The 15,691-nt window shown below is 41.8% G+C and overlaps 1 protein-coding gene across 18 annotated transcripts in view; it reads left to right on the top strand.

Annotated features, from left to right (window-relative positions):
• The window catches only part of TRAK1 (trafficking kinesin protein 1), a 117,623-nt gene that overhangs the window by 34,047 nt on the left and 67,885 nt on the right, over positions 1-15,691 (top strand). For all 18 annotated transcript variants that reach the window (XR_014942923.1, XM_085538209.1, XM_015854101.3 and 15 more), the window contains exon 2: positions 8,516-8,808. Coding sequence is in view for 13 of the 18 variants with exons in the window: in XM_085538214.1 (XP_085394340.1) it covers positions 8,516-8,808 (293 nt within the window). In the remaining 5 variants the exon portion in view is untranslated. The remainder of the gene's footprint in view (positions 1-8,515; positions 8,809-15,691) is intronic.

Here is a 15,691-nt window from a genome sequence, read left to right as displayed (position 1 = left end):
CAAAACCAGATTAAAATCCACCCCCTCTGGTTTTAAATCACAATAAATACCTGGTTTGAGTCAGTCTGTTCATTGTTTGGAATTACTCAGCTAAAACTGTGCCTTTGACTAAAGCTGTTGGCAGTTGGGTTTGTGGTATCTTTGTTTAAATAGGATCTGCCTGGGGGAACCACCATTATAGTCAGGTCTTTCAGTTGTTTTCACTGTTTTCATCGGTGCTCTCACATCCTAAGGAAGAAGAGTTTTGGCTTGGAATGGTAATGTATTTTACTGTGAATACCTCTACATGCTGCCTAGGCCCAGATGTTGTTCAGTTTGCTTTGTTTTCCCCTTTACTGTTAGTTGGTGCGTGTATAGCGTATTTGTGACTCTCTTGTAGTCAAGTGCTCTTGCTCCTCCTTCCTGTGGGGAGGAAATGGGGCCAGGCAGTGTTTTGCTCTTCAGCTGTATTTTGGACTGCCCCTCTCCTGCGCCTTCTCCCAGCTAGTGGAGGTAGTGAGTACTTCTGTGGTCTTTGAGGTTCGTGGAGGAGCAGGGAACTGGGAAATGTTACACTCCATTGGTGTATAAGCAGTGCTTTTTGGGCTCTTGTTGACACTATTCCTGTGTTATATTTTTTGAAGGCCTGGTTTGCTGCTGGTGTAACAGTTTCCATCGTACACGAGCTTCTTGACAGGTCTTTGATACGTGTACTTTTAAAGTAGTATTGGGAGATTTGCTGTTAGGCAGAATATGTGTAAATGCACTGAAGCATTGCAGTGTAGGTTGAGTTTTTGTTGTGTGTGAGGTAGGAATTCATGCGTGCTAAATATGGCAGCAGCCTAATCCCAAATAATTCAGTGTTTTTGTGGATGGTGGTGGTAGTGGATTGTTTTCAGTCATTAGGTTCTTTCCTTCAGCAAGCATTGGGCTGTGTCCCTTGAGCCATCCCCATCTTGCCTTGTTCTACCTCAGTGAGCACACTGCGTATCCAGGAGTGTGAATAAAAAATACATGTCCACGGTGTTGATGGCTTGCAGTGCTGCACCTCCAAGCTATGTATTGTAACCTGATGGATTCCTCCTTACTACATACTGGACAGGCAGCATGTCTAGCTAAGGTCTCCCAGCCAGCAGCATGGCACCTTGCAAGAAAGGAGGTGTACTGTTATTTTGTGGTTTGTTTTAAAACTGTTTTCAGTTTATTTGCTCACTAATCAGGAGGGGGAAAAGGGGAGGGCAAGTTTGGTGGCCTACATGAAATAAAAAGAGACAGGGCTGTACAAAGCTCCTGATGTAACATGAGACTTAGACAAGGAAAAACTATAAATAGAGCCCTGCAGCATTTGCCTCGAGGAACTTTAGAGGGGGCAGCGTGCATGGAGAGGGTGAGCGCAGGCGTGAGCACTCACAGCTGCCAAGGTCACAGAGGAGTTTGTCCTACAGAGCACTTCCACTTTCCCTTGCCCTGAGGGAAACAGGCTTATGAGTTCATTCTGAAGGCCGAGTCCTGGTGGTGAGAAACTGGTTTGTGGAGAAACGTGGGGGTTTTCAATTATTTTTTCCCCTTTTTCTAGATTTTTATTTGCAGTGTTTTGGCTTGTATTACTTTTAAGAAAACATGACTCAGTCTTGGTGACTTATTAGTCAGGCAAGGCCAAACAAGGTCAAGGAAGCAGCTTTGAAGAGACAGAGATTAAGGTTTTATGCTTTACATGTTTGTTTTCACTGAGGCATTTTTTTGGTTATTGTTGTTGGTATTCTGGCTTTTGCTTTAATGCTTACTTATTTTTAATTCTAAATGACATTGCTATATGATTGGTTGTTAACCAGGTATCGATTTCTTTTTTTTTTTTTTTTTTTTTTTTTTTCATATGCTTAATCCTTGCTGGTTATGAGACTTGTATTTAAAAAATAAATAAAAGGACTCTAAATGGCTTCAGCTTTAAAAAAGTTCTTTAGTGGTTTCGTATGAGTTGTCATGGTTGGCAGGTGAAGTCCCCGGTGCCTGGAAGACAGACAACATCGCACCTGCTTCTAAGAATGACAGAAGTGGTGACCCAAAGAACTACTGACCTGTTTGTGCTGTTACCTCAGTGCTGGTGAAGATCATGGAGCAAGTCCTTCTGCAAGCTATGCTAACGCACATGGAACAGAGGGAGATGTTATGGAATAACCAGATGGCTTCACCAAGGACTGGTTTTGCCTGAGCAACCCTGTCCCATTTAATGATGGTGTAAATGCATCAGCGGACAAGAGAGGAGTCACTGATGTAATCTGTCTGGATGTAAGCCTTTGACACATTCTCCTATAACATCCTTCTCTCCAAATTAGAAAGACATGAATTTGAACTGTTCTATGGATGAGGAACTGGTTATGAGATCATACTCGGAGAGGTGGTAATCTATGGCTCAGTGTTTGGATGGAGATCAGTGATGAACAGTGTCTTTCAGGGGTTGGTTCTGGGACAGATGCTTTTCAGTATGTTCATCAGTGACACTAACAGTGAGGTTGTGATCTGCAAAACTGCAGATGACATCAAGCTGTGGGGTGCACCTATGGCCGAGGGATGGGATGCCATCCAGAGGGACCTAGACAGGTGGGGTTCTCCCCCAGAGAGAACCTCATGAGGTTCTACACAGTCTTGCACCTGGGTTATGGCAATACCAACTATCAGTACGAGTTGGAGGATATAAGGATGGAGCACAGCCCTGCGAAAAAGGACCTTGAGATACTGTTGGACTGTAAGCTGGACCTGAGGAAGCAGTGTGTCTTTGCAGCCCAGAAAGCCAACTGTATTCTGGACTGCATCCAAAGAAGCATGGCCAGCAGGGCAAGGGAGGTGATCCTACCCCTCTGCTCTGCGCTGGTGAGGCCTCATCTGGAGTACTGTGTCTGGATGAGGAGTCCTCAGCACAGGAGAGACATGGACCTGTTGGAATGCATTCAGAGGAGGGCCACAAAAATGACATAAGAAATAGAATACCTACCCTATGAGGACAGGCTGAGAGAGCTGGGGCTGTAAAGCTTGGAGAAGAGAAGGCTTCTTTTTTTCTCCTTCCTTTTTTAAGGAGGGGGGAGGTTTGGAGGGGAAAGGGAAGGGGAAGTGGTGTTATCTCCAGGGCAACATATGAAAGACTTTTCATTGAAAGGTTCTCAAGTGGCTTTGACGCTTTGGATAATGGTATAGTCTAAAGTTTTTCAGGGTGTTTGTCCCTTTAATCTGCTGTAAAATTGATCAGTCTGTTCTGACATCAGAAATGCAGAACTTCAGTTTTGTGCAGGTTGCTGGATGGTAAGCAAACTGCTTGTCTTTCTATCACTGACAAGTAACACTTTGACTGTTTGTGTCTCTCTAGTTATGTCTGAGCAGTCAGCATTCTACATGCGTATTTAAAACCTAGCTTCTCAGTGGAAAATAAAAGCCATCTTATTACATTATGTTATATAATAAAGCACAAGACTAAATCAACTTATTCTCAACCAATTATTTGGGATCAAATTCAGTCTTTAACTAAAGGAGTCTACATCTTAAAGTCAGTTCTATTGCAAATAGTTGAGTTTTTATGGTGCATTTAAATGAGTGTAGGCATTTATGCCCACCCACTCACTTAGGTAGAAAATAAGAAAGGAAATACTACACACATGCAAAAAACAAAACAGCAAAAACGTCTGTAGGTGCTCCTTTATTTATTAACTTGTATCTTGTAAGCAGGTTGTTTGAATCTCATTAAGTTGCTTTGGTCAACACAGCCATTATTTCTGAAGCACAGACCAAGGGGTTCATTCAGAATTACAAGGGGATGTGAGCATGTTAATCTATTTCACGATTGGAAAGACATCAAAACTGGCTTTGATTCACTCCAGTGTCTGGATGGGGTATTTTACATCAGAAGAAAGTTTTTCATGTAATAAGAAGTTGGAAGGTTCTTCTTAAAGATCTTAGTGAAACTTAGCAGGCTTAGTAAAATAAGTTATTTATTGAATTTACAAAACAGTGTACAAAACAGGGGAAAACCTTTCTGGTGGGACTCTTGCAAGTACATGAAAGGGAGAAATCTGCACACCTTTAAGGCCTCTGAAGTATGTGTTCATATACGCTGAATGCTCCCACTGTCTGTGCAGCCTGAAGCTTTCTGGAGGAGAGCAGTATTGTAGGTATGTGCTCAGATGGCCTAGCAATGATGTAGCCTGTATAGTTATTTGTAGCATCATCATGTTCCTGTTTGGCAGGAGGCTGTATATGAAGCATGCCCTGTAGCTGAGTTTTCAGGTTCTCTGCCTTGGTTCCTCACATGAATGGAGTTCATGTGAACTGAGAGACCAACTAGTCCAACAGTAAATGCTTCAAAACTCTGCTCTTGCTCTAAACTAACAGATGAAGTATGAGAGTATGCAGAGCAAGAGGATTAAGTGGGGAGGTTTTGTCAGAAACACTAGAAAGATACTTATCTCCTTTTTAAAGAGTGTTTTTACCTGAATTTGCAGTTGTTTGATCAAGCTGACTAAAAAATGTTCCAAGTTGAATAATCAGCACAAAGGCAGTCAGTGGCTTTTGGACAGCATGTTGGTGTTCCTGTTTTGGGGCTGCAGTCAATTGCTGTCATTGCAATCCAAGGTGGTAATGAGACTAATGTTACAAATTCTGCATGGCTGGCATTGCTGGTCTCTAGATAGTCACAGCAGAGAATAATTCGATCTCTTTTGTGGCTCTTGGGGAAAGAACTACATTAACTCATTGGACGCTAGGATGTGTTCAATCCTGGCTGCAGGAAAACTTTATGCCACTTGCTGTTCTGCACTCATTTGATGTATTTCATATATGTTCATATTAAATACATGCTGCATGAGGCTCAACTGCCTTCCCCTGAAATGCTTTGCAAATGATCAAGGTTTTTTTTCTTATAGCTGAAACCTGGGAACTGCTAACTGACATGAAGAATTTTTGTTTTTTCTTTACAAAGAACTGCCAAATTTTGGTTGTTCTCTGATGAAATTGTGTCTCAGCCTTGGACTGTTTTGCCCTAGTAGTTAGAGCTGGCTAACTTCTTCAGTGCAGAGTGCAGTGCTGGCTAACCACAAGTCAATTTGGATCTTCTTTTTCCCCTTTTGTAGCCAATGATACCACAAGTACCCTGCAGTCCTCTTTCTGTTTAAGTCTTCGTTGCCCTGCAGTCATCATCCAAACTATTATGTAGATGTATTAACTATTAGATGACAGTAGTATTTGGGGTATGTAGAATTCAAGCATTTCATATAGCTAGTCTTGTGAACTTTGAATTTTAAGCATTTATAAGCCAAAATCTGTATGTGATTCAGAGGAGGTCTTCACAAACAAGTCTTCATGCTTGTGTTGCTGTTCTTTTGAAGTGCAAGTTTTGCAGAACCACAGAATTGCAGGAGCTGGAAGAGACCTATGAATGTGATTGATCCAATCCCAACCACCTACTACAGCAGATTCCCTATGCTAGATTACACAGGAAAGCATCCACGTGGGTTCTGAATATCTCTAGAGAAGGAGTCTCTACAGCCTCCTTGTGCAGCTTGTTCCAGTGCTCTGCCACCATCACAGTAATGAAGTTTTTCCTCATGTTCAGATGGAATTGCCCAGTAAAATGACACGGTTAAAAACATTTAAATAGTAAACTTTGGAGAAATGCAGTCCTTCTGTAAACAAGTTTACAATGAAGAAATAATGCATCCCAAATTTAAGTATTTCTTGAGACCCAGGTCTGTTTATTGACCTCAAACTGTCATTTTGTTTAGACTGGTAAGAATGGTGCAATACAGACACTGAAGCAAAAATTGAGTTAAATCATACTAGGTAAAACAGAGGAGTTAAATTTAAATCCTGTATGCAAACACATATCTTACGCTGCGCTGCTTGCATGCAGAGTAGAAGGAATTAAATGCATGGGTTTTTCATCGAGAAAAGTCACAATTTGGTTTGCAAATTGTGTCCTTGTTTGACTGTCAGACGGAGTAAATAGGAAACGCTGCAATGACAGTTTTGTTGTATTGCTGTATATGCTGTTGGGACTGAATAAAAGAGTGCTATTTTTTCATATTTCACGGGTATAGTAGTGTCTGTCTCCCTTTATGGGACTGGGAGCATGGTAAATAGTGCTTAGCTGTGACTTACTTTTTCTTTTCTGCAACAGGAATATTTAGATTTAGTTTAAAGGTGTGGTGGTGGAGAGTGCACCCTTCATCCAGTAGCTAAGATCTGCCCTGCTGGGCCTCTATAGACTTCATAGATAAGAGTCCAAACAGCATTTTTCCCACTGCGTCTGGAAACAGAATATTCCATGGGATCTGAGAGGGAACAGGCATATGCTTGGACATTCCTGCTTTGTTCCCTTTGTGATACGAGGTCCTCACATCAAGGCAAATTCTCTGCCTTAATCTGGAATCTGACTTTCTCACATTGATTTTATGTGGGTTTCTGCAGCAGACTGGGCAAATGGGAGGGGAGGGATGTAAGTTTTATTGTGTCTTTGTACTTGGAGCTCTGTATGTTTATAGTTTCTGTAAGGACCAACAGTGAAACAAAACAGCTTGTGTGAAGGAAGAGCATGGATGGCTGTTTCTGAATGTCACTCTATTTGCTCATAACAGCGCAGTTATAAAAGGCAGAAGTTGAGTTGTTGGGGCGTAACCTACAATGGAGGAGGAAGCAGCAGAGCCCCATGGCATTTCCATGATGTGGATGTTAACTTGGATGAAAAAAGGAGACAGAAAGGAGACAAAACTCATTTGTTGCAAACTTTTGATGCAATTTGCAGTGTTACAATCTGGGTGAAGGTTGTTTTAATCAGGACTGTGTGGGATGCAGCATCATGAATTCACAGAGACGGTTGGGAATGTCGGGCATGGAATGTCAGCATGTCCAGAAAAGTTTCAAGTGAGTTTTGAGAATCTGAGATCTAGTAGACTTCTACACACAGCTTGCACCTCAGTTTAGCAGTGGTGTTTCACTTGGTGGTATTTTTATGGTGCTGGCTCTCAGGGGTTGCCAAGGCATGTGGAGGAGGGGAAAACATGGCAAGAAGAGCATGAACGCTCTTGTTGACATTTGGTTGCCAACTCCCAGCCATGTCCTTGTTCACGTCAGACTTATCTTAACAATTTCTCAAAACAAATGTGAATCGCAGCTGTGTGGTAGCAATAATGACACAATGGAGCTCATTTCATTATTCTGTCTATGTGTTTCTGGTGTGTTTTCTTGCTTATAGCTTAAGCTGTTTCTATCATCAAGCAGAGATAACGAAGCTTTGCATTTTAATTCCAACTTAATTTAAACAGCGGATTTCTAATATCTGTAATCGTTCCTCTGGCTCCTAGGGAGCCACTTGAATGGGGACCATTTAGCAGCAATCAGTACCAAGCCACCGCATTGTTCTTCCCAGCGTGTACTTGGGTGGTGCAGGGATAATGGATGCTCTGCAGGGGAACTGTAAGACTTCCTGGTAGAACACTCGAGTGAAGTTTTCCTTCCCACAGCAGCTGAGGTAGAGCACCATTTGTATGAGTATGGATCATAAATCTATCATTGGATTTAATCTCTTCCTGCAGCAATTATGGATGTTAGAAAATACAGGTATTGAGCCTCCGAGTATGAGAACCATTTCCAAGCTATCCAGTGCCGTGCAGAAATACAAACATATGTCACTGAGGAAAATCTTCCAGGGTGCCATTTTGTGCGTGGGGTTTCATTTTTTTTCCTGTGGTTAATAGTACCTTCCAGTTTTCCAGTTGTGATATTCAGATTTCAGTGCAAACGAGTCGTCGCTGAGACTCTCTGAGAGAACAGAATTTTGCTCTGTTGTTCTTATGCCGGCAGTGAAAGGGAGGAAAAAATAGTTGAGAAAAGGGAGTGTGAAAATTGCTATAATGATGTAACTTTAGTGCACGATTTCCTTGAAACTTTCCCCCAGAAGGTCTGGAATGCACAGGCTGCATTGTGGCTGTTTACAGGGAGATGTTTCAGTCTTGCCGAGAGTTTCTAGAAATAGTCATAAATACTTTGGTGAAGCAATAACATTATTTACTGGGAATGCCTGGAAAATCAGATGCCAAACTCCTCAGCATAACTTTAGAAATACATCCAGATAATGTTATTCTACTGTTAGAGATGAGAGAATTATTCATATAATACCCCAGAGATGTGCAGCCTGTCTGCTGCATAGGGAGGCTCATGCAGGAGGCTGACCTGTGCTTCACAGGGTTCTCTTTCAGCCTGAGTGAGAGAGAGAGGCAGGTGGTGAATGAGCCAAGATGGCTGGACCAAGCTTATGCCAAGTTGGGTTAGGCAAAATCAGCTGTTGGGAAATAACACTATACAAGGAATAGCACTTTTCTACTCTGTAAAATCCTGCAAGGTGCAAAAATAGACAGCTGCTCTATATACTGTATTTGGCTTTCAGTATTTGCTGAATTTGTCAGGTTAAATTAGTGCTTAAGGAAAAGAAAATTATTCTGATTTATGCTGTTTGGAATGGCCTGAATTAAGCACTTGTCCCTTTTGTGTTTTGCAGACTTTGTGAAGCCGACTCCAGCATAGAGAAGGAGTTCTATTTCTGCCAGCCAGACCCAGTCTCCAGTGCTGGTCCCCCTGATGGCAGTTTGTACAACCCTCTGAAACCTGCCAAGCTGGACGCCACAGATTTGCACGACTGCACTTTGGCCGCCACTGTGCCTCCCTCGGAGCTGTTGAACCATGCAGTCCAAGCCTGTGACACAGGCATTCATGAAGAGCACTATGTAAGCGAAGCAGTGGAAGATGATGTGCCAGACTGCAGAGAGTACAGAGATGCCTGCACCATTACTGGTAAGCAGTCATATATTTTATCTTGAGAAGGCTGTGGAGATGTGTAGTTGTGCTTCCGTTCTTAAGCTTGTATATGGCCCGTGGATGGTGTTGGTGCTGCTGTTCTGCATGCTTTTACTTATTTAGGAGGGGGTTTCACTGGTACCTGAATTTTCAATGCCAACTATTTATAAAGCTGAGGGGTTTCGCAAATGGGCTCAACTGATGTTAGCTGTGAAACTAGGGTACTATACTTGCATGCTTGGGAAGTTGAACCATTTGGAGTATGTCTGGAAAGCAAGCCAGCAGAGTCAGGAATGAGAGTAAAAGAGGACTGCAGCTTAACATTATGTTCATTATAACTAAAGTTTTTAGGTTGACGTAAGAATTTATTTGTGGGAGAAGGGAATGGGAGAAACAATATGAATCATCCAGTGTTTTGACTGTATATCTTTTCAGTTTTCAAAGCCATTCTGTTTTTTGTCACATTAGTCCTGAAACTGTAAAAGTTTATGTTTAAGATGGAGCTTCATTTGCATGTTGTATGAAAAATTAAATGACTTTTTATCATACAGTTCCATACAAGGAAGTTTTTAAATACAGTATTTTAAAAGAAATAGCTTCTTAGTTCTGTGGTCAATTAATCCAGTTCTTTTGTGCTTGAATAATCACTGTAGCTCAGTTTAGTTGTGAATATGACCATGAGATAAATGACAGATTGATTCCAAATGATGGGTTTTAGCTGAGCTGAACTCCGTTAGCTTCAAGTGACCTTGTCAGTTCCAGGGTCTTCTGGGAGCATTTGAGAAGTCAGCTGAGTTTTCAAAAAGAAGAAATGTGAGCACTGAAATAAACAAAAGATAAGACCAGGGCCCTTCTAATTGGCTACCAGATAGCTGTATCCCAAGTAACTTCCAGCCATTTCTAGAATCCTCTGAGGTCAGAGAGCTGGCTTATGAAGTCTCTTGGCAGATATTTCTGTAGTACACCTTAAATTTACTCCACCCATGTGCTGTGTAGTTGTGAAGGGTTGATATTCTCAAGAAAAGAAAGTTAGAAGGGGAACAATGGTCTAAATACCTCTATTCTTTACGTTCCAGGATGCTGGAGTAGTAATGGCATAAATACCCATGCCACGTGGAGGGGTAAAGTGTGAGGAGATGACAGTTACTGCTTTGGAGAGATGGCTTTAAGGATAACTATCAACAGAATACCTCTTTCTGACTTCTCTTTAGTCTTTGTTTAATTGAGATCAGTGCGTGTCATCCTACCTCATGCTGTTTCAAGCATGATGTACTTTTTGAGTCTCATCTTTTTCAGTTATCAGCCAAATGCAGTTTGCTGATTGAAACTGTAATGTTTTTATATTGGTTACCTGTTCTGCAGCAGTAAACTTGAACCACTTGTGACCTGGAGAAGATTTGTTGTAGAAATAGTTTGTTGTATATTTTTTCTTGATATTATTATTATTATTGAGTTTCAACTCTTTGCTTTGTAAAGGTGTCAAAGGGAAATACTGGGAGTTGGAAATTATTCTTGTACTTGCTCTGCAAGATCTCTTCTTGGTCAGTAATACACGCTGGTGTATTTTGTATACATCTGACATAAAGATAGGAAGAATTGTCAGAGGCTTTAATGTGAACTCTTTTTCTTTTAATCTAAGGTTAACAGCTAGGTTTTATTGTAAAAGTTTTCTTCAAAAGTTCTTGCAAATAAAGGCAAGAACACAGCAAGAAAATCCTGGGGAAATGAGTGGCTGTGTTCTGTGTTGGTACTTTCTCAAATGTATAAAATCATAGAATCACAAGGTTGGAAAGGACCTACAAGATCATCTTGTCCACCCGTCCTCCCATGACACTAGCTACAGCAAACCACTAAACCATATCTCATAGCTCCTCATCCAGGCGCCTCTTGAACACTGCCAGGGACAGCAACTCCACCAGCTCCCTGGGCAGCCATTCCAGTGTCTGACCACTCTCTGAGAGAAGTTCCTTCTTATGTGTAATCTAAACCTCTTCTGGTACAACTTGTGGCCATTTCCTCAGGTCCTGTTTGTTGCCTGGGAGGCCAAGCCCCTCCTCATCACAACCTCCCTTCAGGAAGTTGTAGAGTGAAGTGAGGTCTTCCCTGAGCCTCCTCTTTTCCAGACTTAACAACTCCAGTTCCCTGAGCTGTTCCTCGTAAGACTTGTGCTCCAGACCCCTTACCAGTGAACGTAACGAGTGAATGGCAGGGAATTTGGAGTTGGCCATGATGTATCCTAAGCAGATTTTTGTGGGACTATGATTTCTGAGGTATTTTAAACAGCTGGCCCAGATGGGATCTGTGGAAGAGGCGATGTGGGTGTTGCTCACATCTCTGGGCTGCTTCACTCTGTGGCCTAGAAGCAGCTGTGTTGGCATAGCAGAGCAGTGAGAAGAAAAGTTTGTATAAGTTGTTGTGATCAGTGGTTGGAAGCAACATCTTCAAAGACTTCTTTCCCACCAGCAGTCCAAAGCTTGTAGTTACTGTAACTGAAGTGTTATGCCTGCACATGTGTACGGTCTGAATGTGTGCTGGTTTGAGCAGAGAGGCAAATGAAATAGTCCTTTTGATTCATTAAAAAAATTGTTTGTGAATGTTCTAATAGTCACTATTAAAATATATATATAGGTGGATCACTCCCTAAACAATAGTAGTATTAAACCTGTGAGTGGATTCAGTATCTGCTACATGTAATCAATATTTTGGAATTGTTATTTCTTTTTTTGTTGTTGTTATCATGATGTGAATGAGAAGTTTCAGGTTCTGAGGCTGATGGGCAGTGGGACAGCGCTGCATAACATGGAAACATTCTTTTGCCACTACACGTGTGAAGCACCTATCTTGTCCCAGTTTCCTTTGAACTTTTTCTTGCTGCTACCATTACAAAGAGTAAAGATGCGGACACGAATATAGCACCATCTAGCGTTCTTTTTCCGTATAAAAGGAAGAAAAGTGCTCCTGAAATTGTCTCCCTATAACTGCAGTGCAGGCCTAGAGGCCTCCAGTCAGGTGGGTGTTGACAATAACTGTACCTTGGTGGTGCGACTTACCCCTCTAACACCTCTCACCTCTTCTTTTGTAAAGACAGAAGGGCTGCAGTCTTGATAGGATAAAGCAGAGTATCACTACTAAGTGTCAATTGCTAAATAATCCAATTATTACAGAAGCCTCTTAATCAGATTGCCTTTTCCATGTCCATCATCCGCTGTCAGACAAGTGCTGTCCTTCTGGAAGTGGAGGGTACAATGCAGTTGGAAATCTGAAATATCATTGGAGTATAGAATTACACTTTTTACTCTTGGCATCCATCACAGTGGATTTCTGACTATTAATTTTTTGTTTGTTTGTTTGTTTCTCTTGGTACATATCTAACACAGGATCATAAACTGTCTTCTTTAAATTAACCTTGGGTGCTTTTTATTATCTGAAGGCTTTATTTGCAGTGGTTTGAGCACAGTGTACTTTGTAATTCAAGAAGTAGCTGTTTAATATGCTGCACAGGTTTTCTTCGTCCTCTGAAAAACAAGAGAATGAATGGACTGTGATTTAAATTGCCCAGCTCCCTCATTACTTTGCAAAATTCAGTTGTCCATTACACTAATTACTCTTTCTGAAGAAGTATGTGGGAGTGTGTTCTCTGGCTTTCAAGTTCTGGGCAGTTCCCTGAGAGGTCTTGGGAAATGATTTATGGTGATAACCGCTTCTGTGACTTGTTTGCGTTCAGTGCTTCTCAGAAAGCTGTATTCCTACTGAAGAAAAAAAAATACATCACTAGATAGATCAAACCATATAATCTCTATTTCTTTCATTAGAGAGAAACTTGACCTTGCAGGTCATGTAAGTTCCTCCTTACTCCAATGTTGGATACTCAGCATCAAGAGAAACCAACTTTCTCTTGCTCTCAAGCCTAGCACAAGCTTCTGCCAGCAAAGATTTTCCCTGGATTTTCAAACTTTTTCCTTAGTAAGGCTTTAATTATGGTTTCCTATTAAACAAAACTAATGTTTCCTTCCATCAGATGTTGAAAAACTCTTCATGGTAATGTCTTGGTCACCTGTCCTATGGTAAACTGTGTAATTCTGACCATTTTTCTTCTGTAGTCATTTCATTCTAAAGGGCATCTCCAGGGCCTACAGGATTTCTTTGCCTAGTTCCCCTGCCTTTGTGACAAAGTTGTGTCTGTCTCTTCCAGCAGCAATTGCAGATGTTGCTATGGAGAGCCCATGTGCAGCTCCTCGCAGTCATCTGTTCTCAGCACATGTATCCCCATCACGCAGAGCTGTTGTTCTAGAGGGTACAGCCCTGCCTAGTTCTCTTTGTGCCCGCTGGCATTGGTCTCTGTCCATGATTTTTATTCTAAATCCCTTTTGAACCTGCTGATTGTATTAGCATGTGAGTGCATAGATTTTACTGGCTATGTACAGTGATGCTCAGACCAATCTCCAACTGGTTTCTGTCTGTTTGTTCTTGTTGTGTAGGGTTTGAGTTGTTTTTCCTTTCCTTCATTCGGCTCCTAAGGTTACTTACCAGACTCATAATATGAAAAACCTCTGTCGCTTTCGCTCGCCATCCTTCTTGTCTCCCATCTCTCAGTTTCTCCTTGAAATAGAATAGTTTTTCCCTTTTGTAGTACACATAAATAGTACTGAAAGACTATGTTTATTGGAGCATTTAAATGTCTGAAAATACTTTTAATCTACTATTTTGTCTCACTGGCATTCAATGAGAGTGTAGCCGCACACTCCCTGGATACCCAAGTATGTATGCATCCTAGAGCAACGTTTTTACCTGTTAAAGTCAACATCTGTAAAGAGCAAGTTACATACGAATTAATCCTTGTATTTTTCCTTTGTGATTCCAAAGCATTATTGACAGCTGTTGTGCAGGGGCTGGCACATCTTGTAGCAGGGCTGAAAAACAACCAAATGCAGGACAATTGCTTTTCGGGCTTTTCCATTCTCAGTGACTTATCAATGGGCTCCTTTGCCCTTTTGAGACATTCTCTGTCTGCCTTGGCGGGGAGGAGATCCTGGTGGTTAATGAATGTGTTTGTTCTTACTGCTGCTGAACAGTGTGCTGCCAGCATGCGTTTGATGCATGAATAGCTTTTGTTCTTGCTTTAGAAGAATGGCTGCAATGGTAGAATTTCCTTTTATTTTTTGTTAAACATATGCCCTAGTATGGCTGCATTTGTGTAGGGAGAGAAACGGTCCCATACTGAAGCAAAATTCGTTTAAGTTGATTCCATTAATGTACAGTAAAAGGGACCTAATAGCTGAATGGCCTTTCTTCACCAAGATCAGTTTCACTCTGTTACACTCAGCAGGAATGTGTGTGTGGGATGAAACCAAGCAGAGACATTCTAACCTAATAAACAATGATATTTTTCACAATGAAACTGCAGTTTTTTGAGGTTTTATCTTTGTTAGCTTTGGCATTCCCCGTTTTGTCCCTATTTTTAGCTGTTGCGTTTTGCTCAGCCAAGTTTTTCACAGCTTAACTCTTCAAGATGCTTTCAGTTGCTGAATTTAAGTAGAATTTCCCACCAAGGAAGCTGATGAGCAGGAAATACTAATGCTTTACCTGCACGAAAGTGCAGATACAGGTACACAGACTCAGCCTGTATGGGAGGGCAGTTCTTCGACTTGTCCACACCACACATGGGCTTGGCCAATGCCTGGTAGGGCAGTGGGAGGGGGGGGGGAGTCGATTTCTTCTCTTAGATAACTAGTGATAGGACAGGATATGTCCTCAAGATGTACCGGGGGAGGTTGGATATTGGGAATAATTTCTTCTCAGAAAGGGTGGTGAGTTACTGGCACAGGCTGCCCAGGGAGGTGGTGGAGTCTAAAGTCCTCCTCCCAAATTCCTGCTCTTCGATGCCAGATGCTCAGAGCTGCCATAGAGGCTGCCTACCCTGCCATTCTGGAGTATGTGCCCCACATGCGTGAGGCCCAGTGGGAGCTCTGCGTGCAGGGAAGGGTCTGTGCTGCCGTTGAGTTATGCAGGTCAGCTGGCGCATGGCTGTGGCAGCCTGGAATGGGACTCATAGAGTCTGGCACGGGGTGATTTATTTTCCCCTCAGAAATTGAATTTGATACGGTATTTGCCATGGGTGGAAGCAGAAGAACCACTGTTTAACCAGCTCTGGTTAATGATGTATCAGCATTTGCAATTCTGAAATCCTGTCATGCCAATCAAGTTGCAGAAGCTTCTGGGGTTGCCCGAGGAGGCTGAGTTTTAAAGATAAGAGACAGCTTTCTTGTTAAAAAGCTTTTCTTCCCACAGTTTGGCTGGGTGGTCAGCAGTGAAACTCTTGATGCTTAGGGTACTAAAACCATCTTTCTTGTTAGCGAGTTGAGAGGAAGGTGAATTATTAAGAATAAGTTGCTTTCTTTGCCTTAGAAGCTAATGACACCTTAGAAACACAGTATGTGACTTCAGCAGCAGCATTTGTAAGATTTCAGTATAACTAGCCTTATTCTTGTCATCGTTGAATTGAAGAAGAGTAGCAAAATGGTGGATTTGGATTTTTGACCTGTAACAGGTTAATGTACAGAGTTATGTGTCAAAGACGTGCTTGTAGTTTGGATCCCAATAAGTATTTAATGCCTGTAACTGAGTGGGCCTTGAGAGTTCAAATAATAGACAACTACAGGCTGTATTTCTTTCCTTAGTGGACTGGTAAGCAGCCTAACTGCAAGTTAGTGTTTACTGATATTTGGATTCTGAGAGCTGAAAACCAAAATGGAGCCTGTGTTCATGTTCCCCGAAAGCATATGTTATTTCAGAACTTGTGGTCAAGATTCACTAGTATTTAGCACGAGATAGGCTCAGGTTGATGGACTTTAATTTCTTGTGTTACATGTGGCTGGACTTT

Source organism: Coturnix japonica, chromosome 2, assembly GCF_054131305.1.
Source record: "Coturnix japonica strain WE chromosome 2, WE-NBRP24, whole genome shotgun sequence".
NCBI lineage: Eukaryota > Metazoa > Chordata > Aves > Galliformes > Phasianidae > Coturnix > Coturnix japonica.
This window is presented reverse-complemented; position numbering and strand designations above follow the sequence as displayed.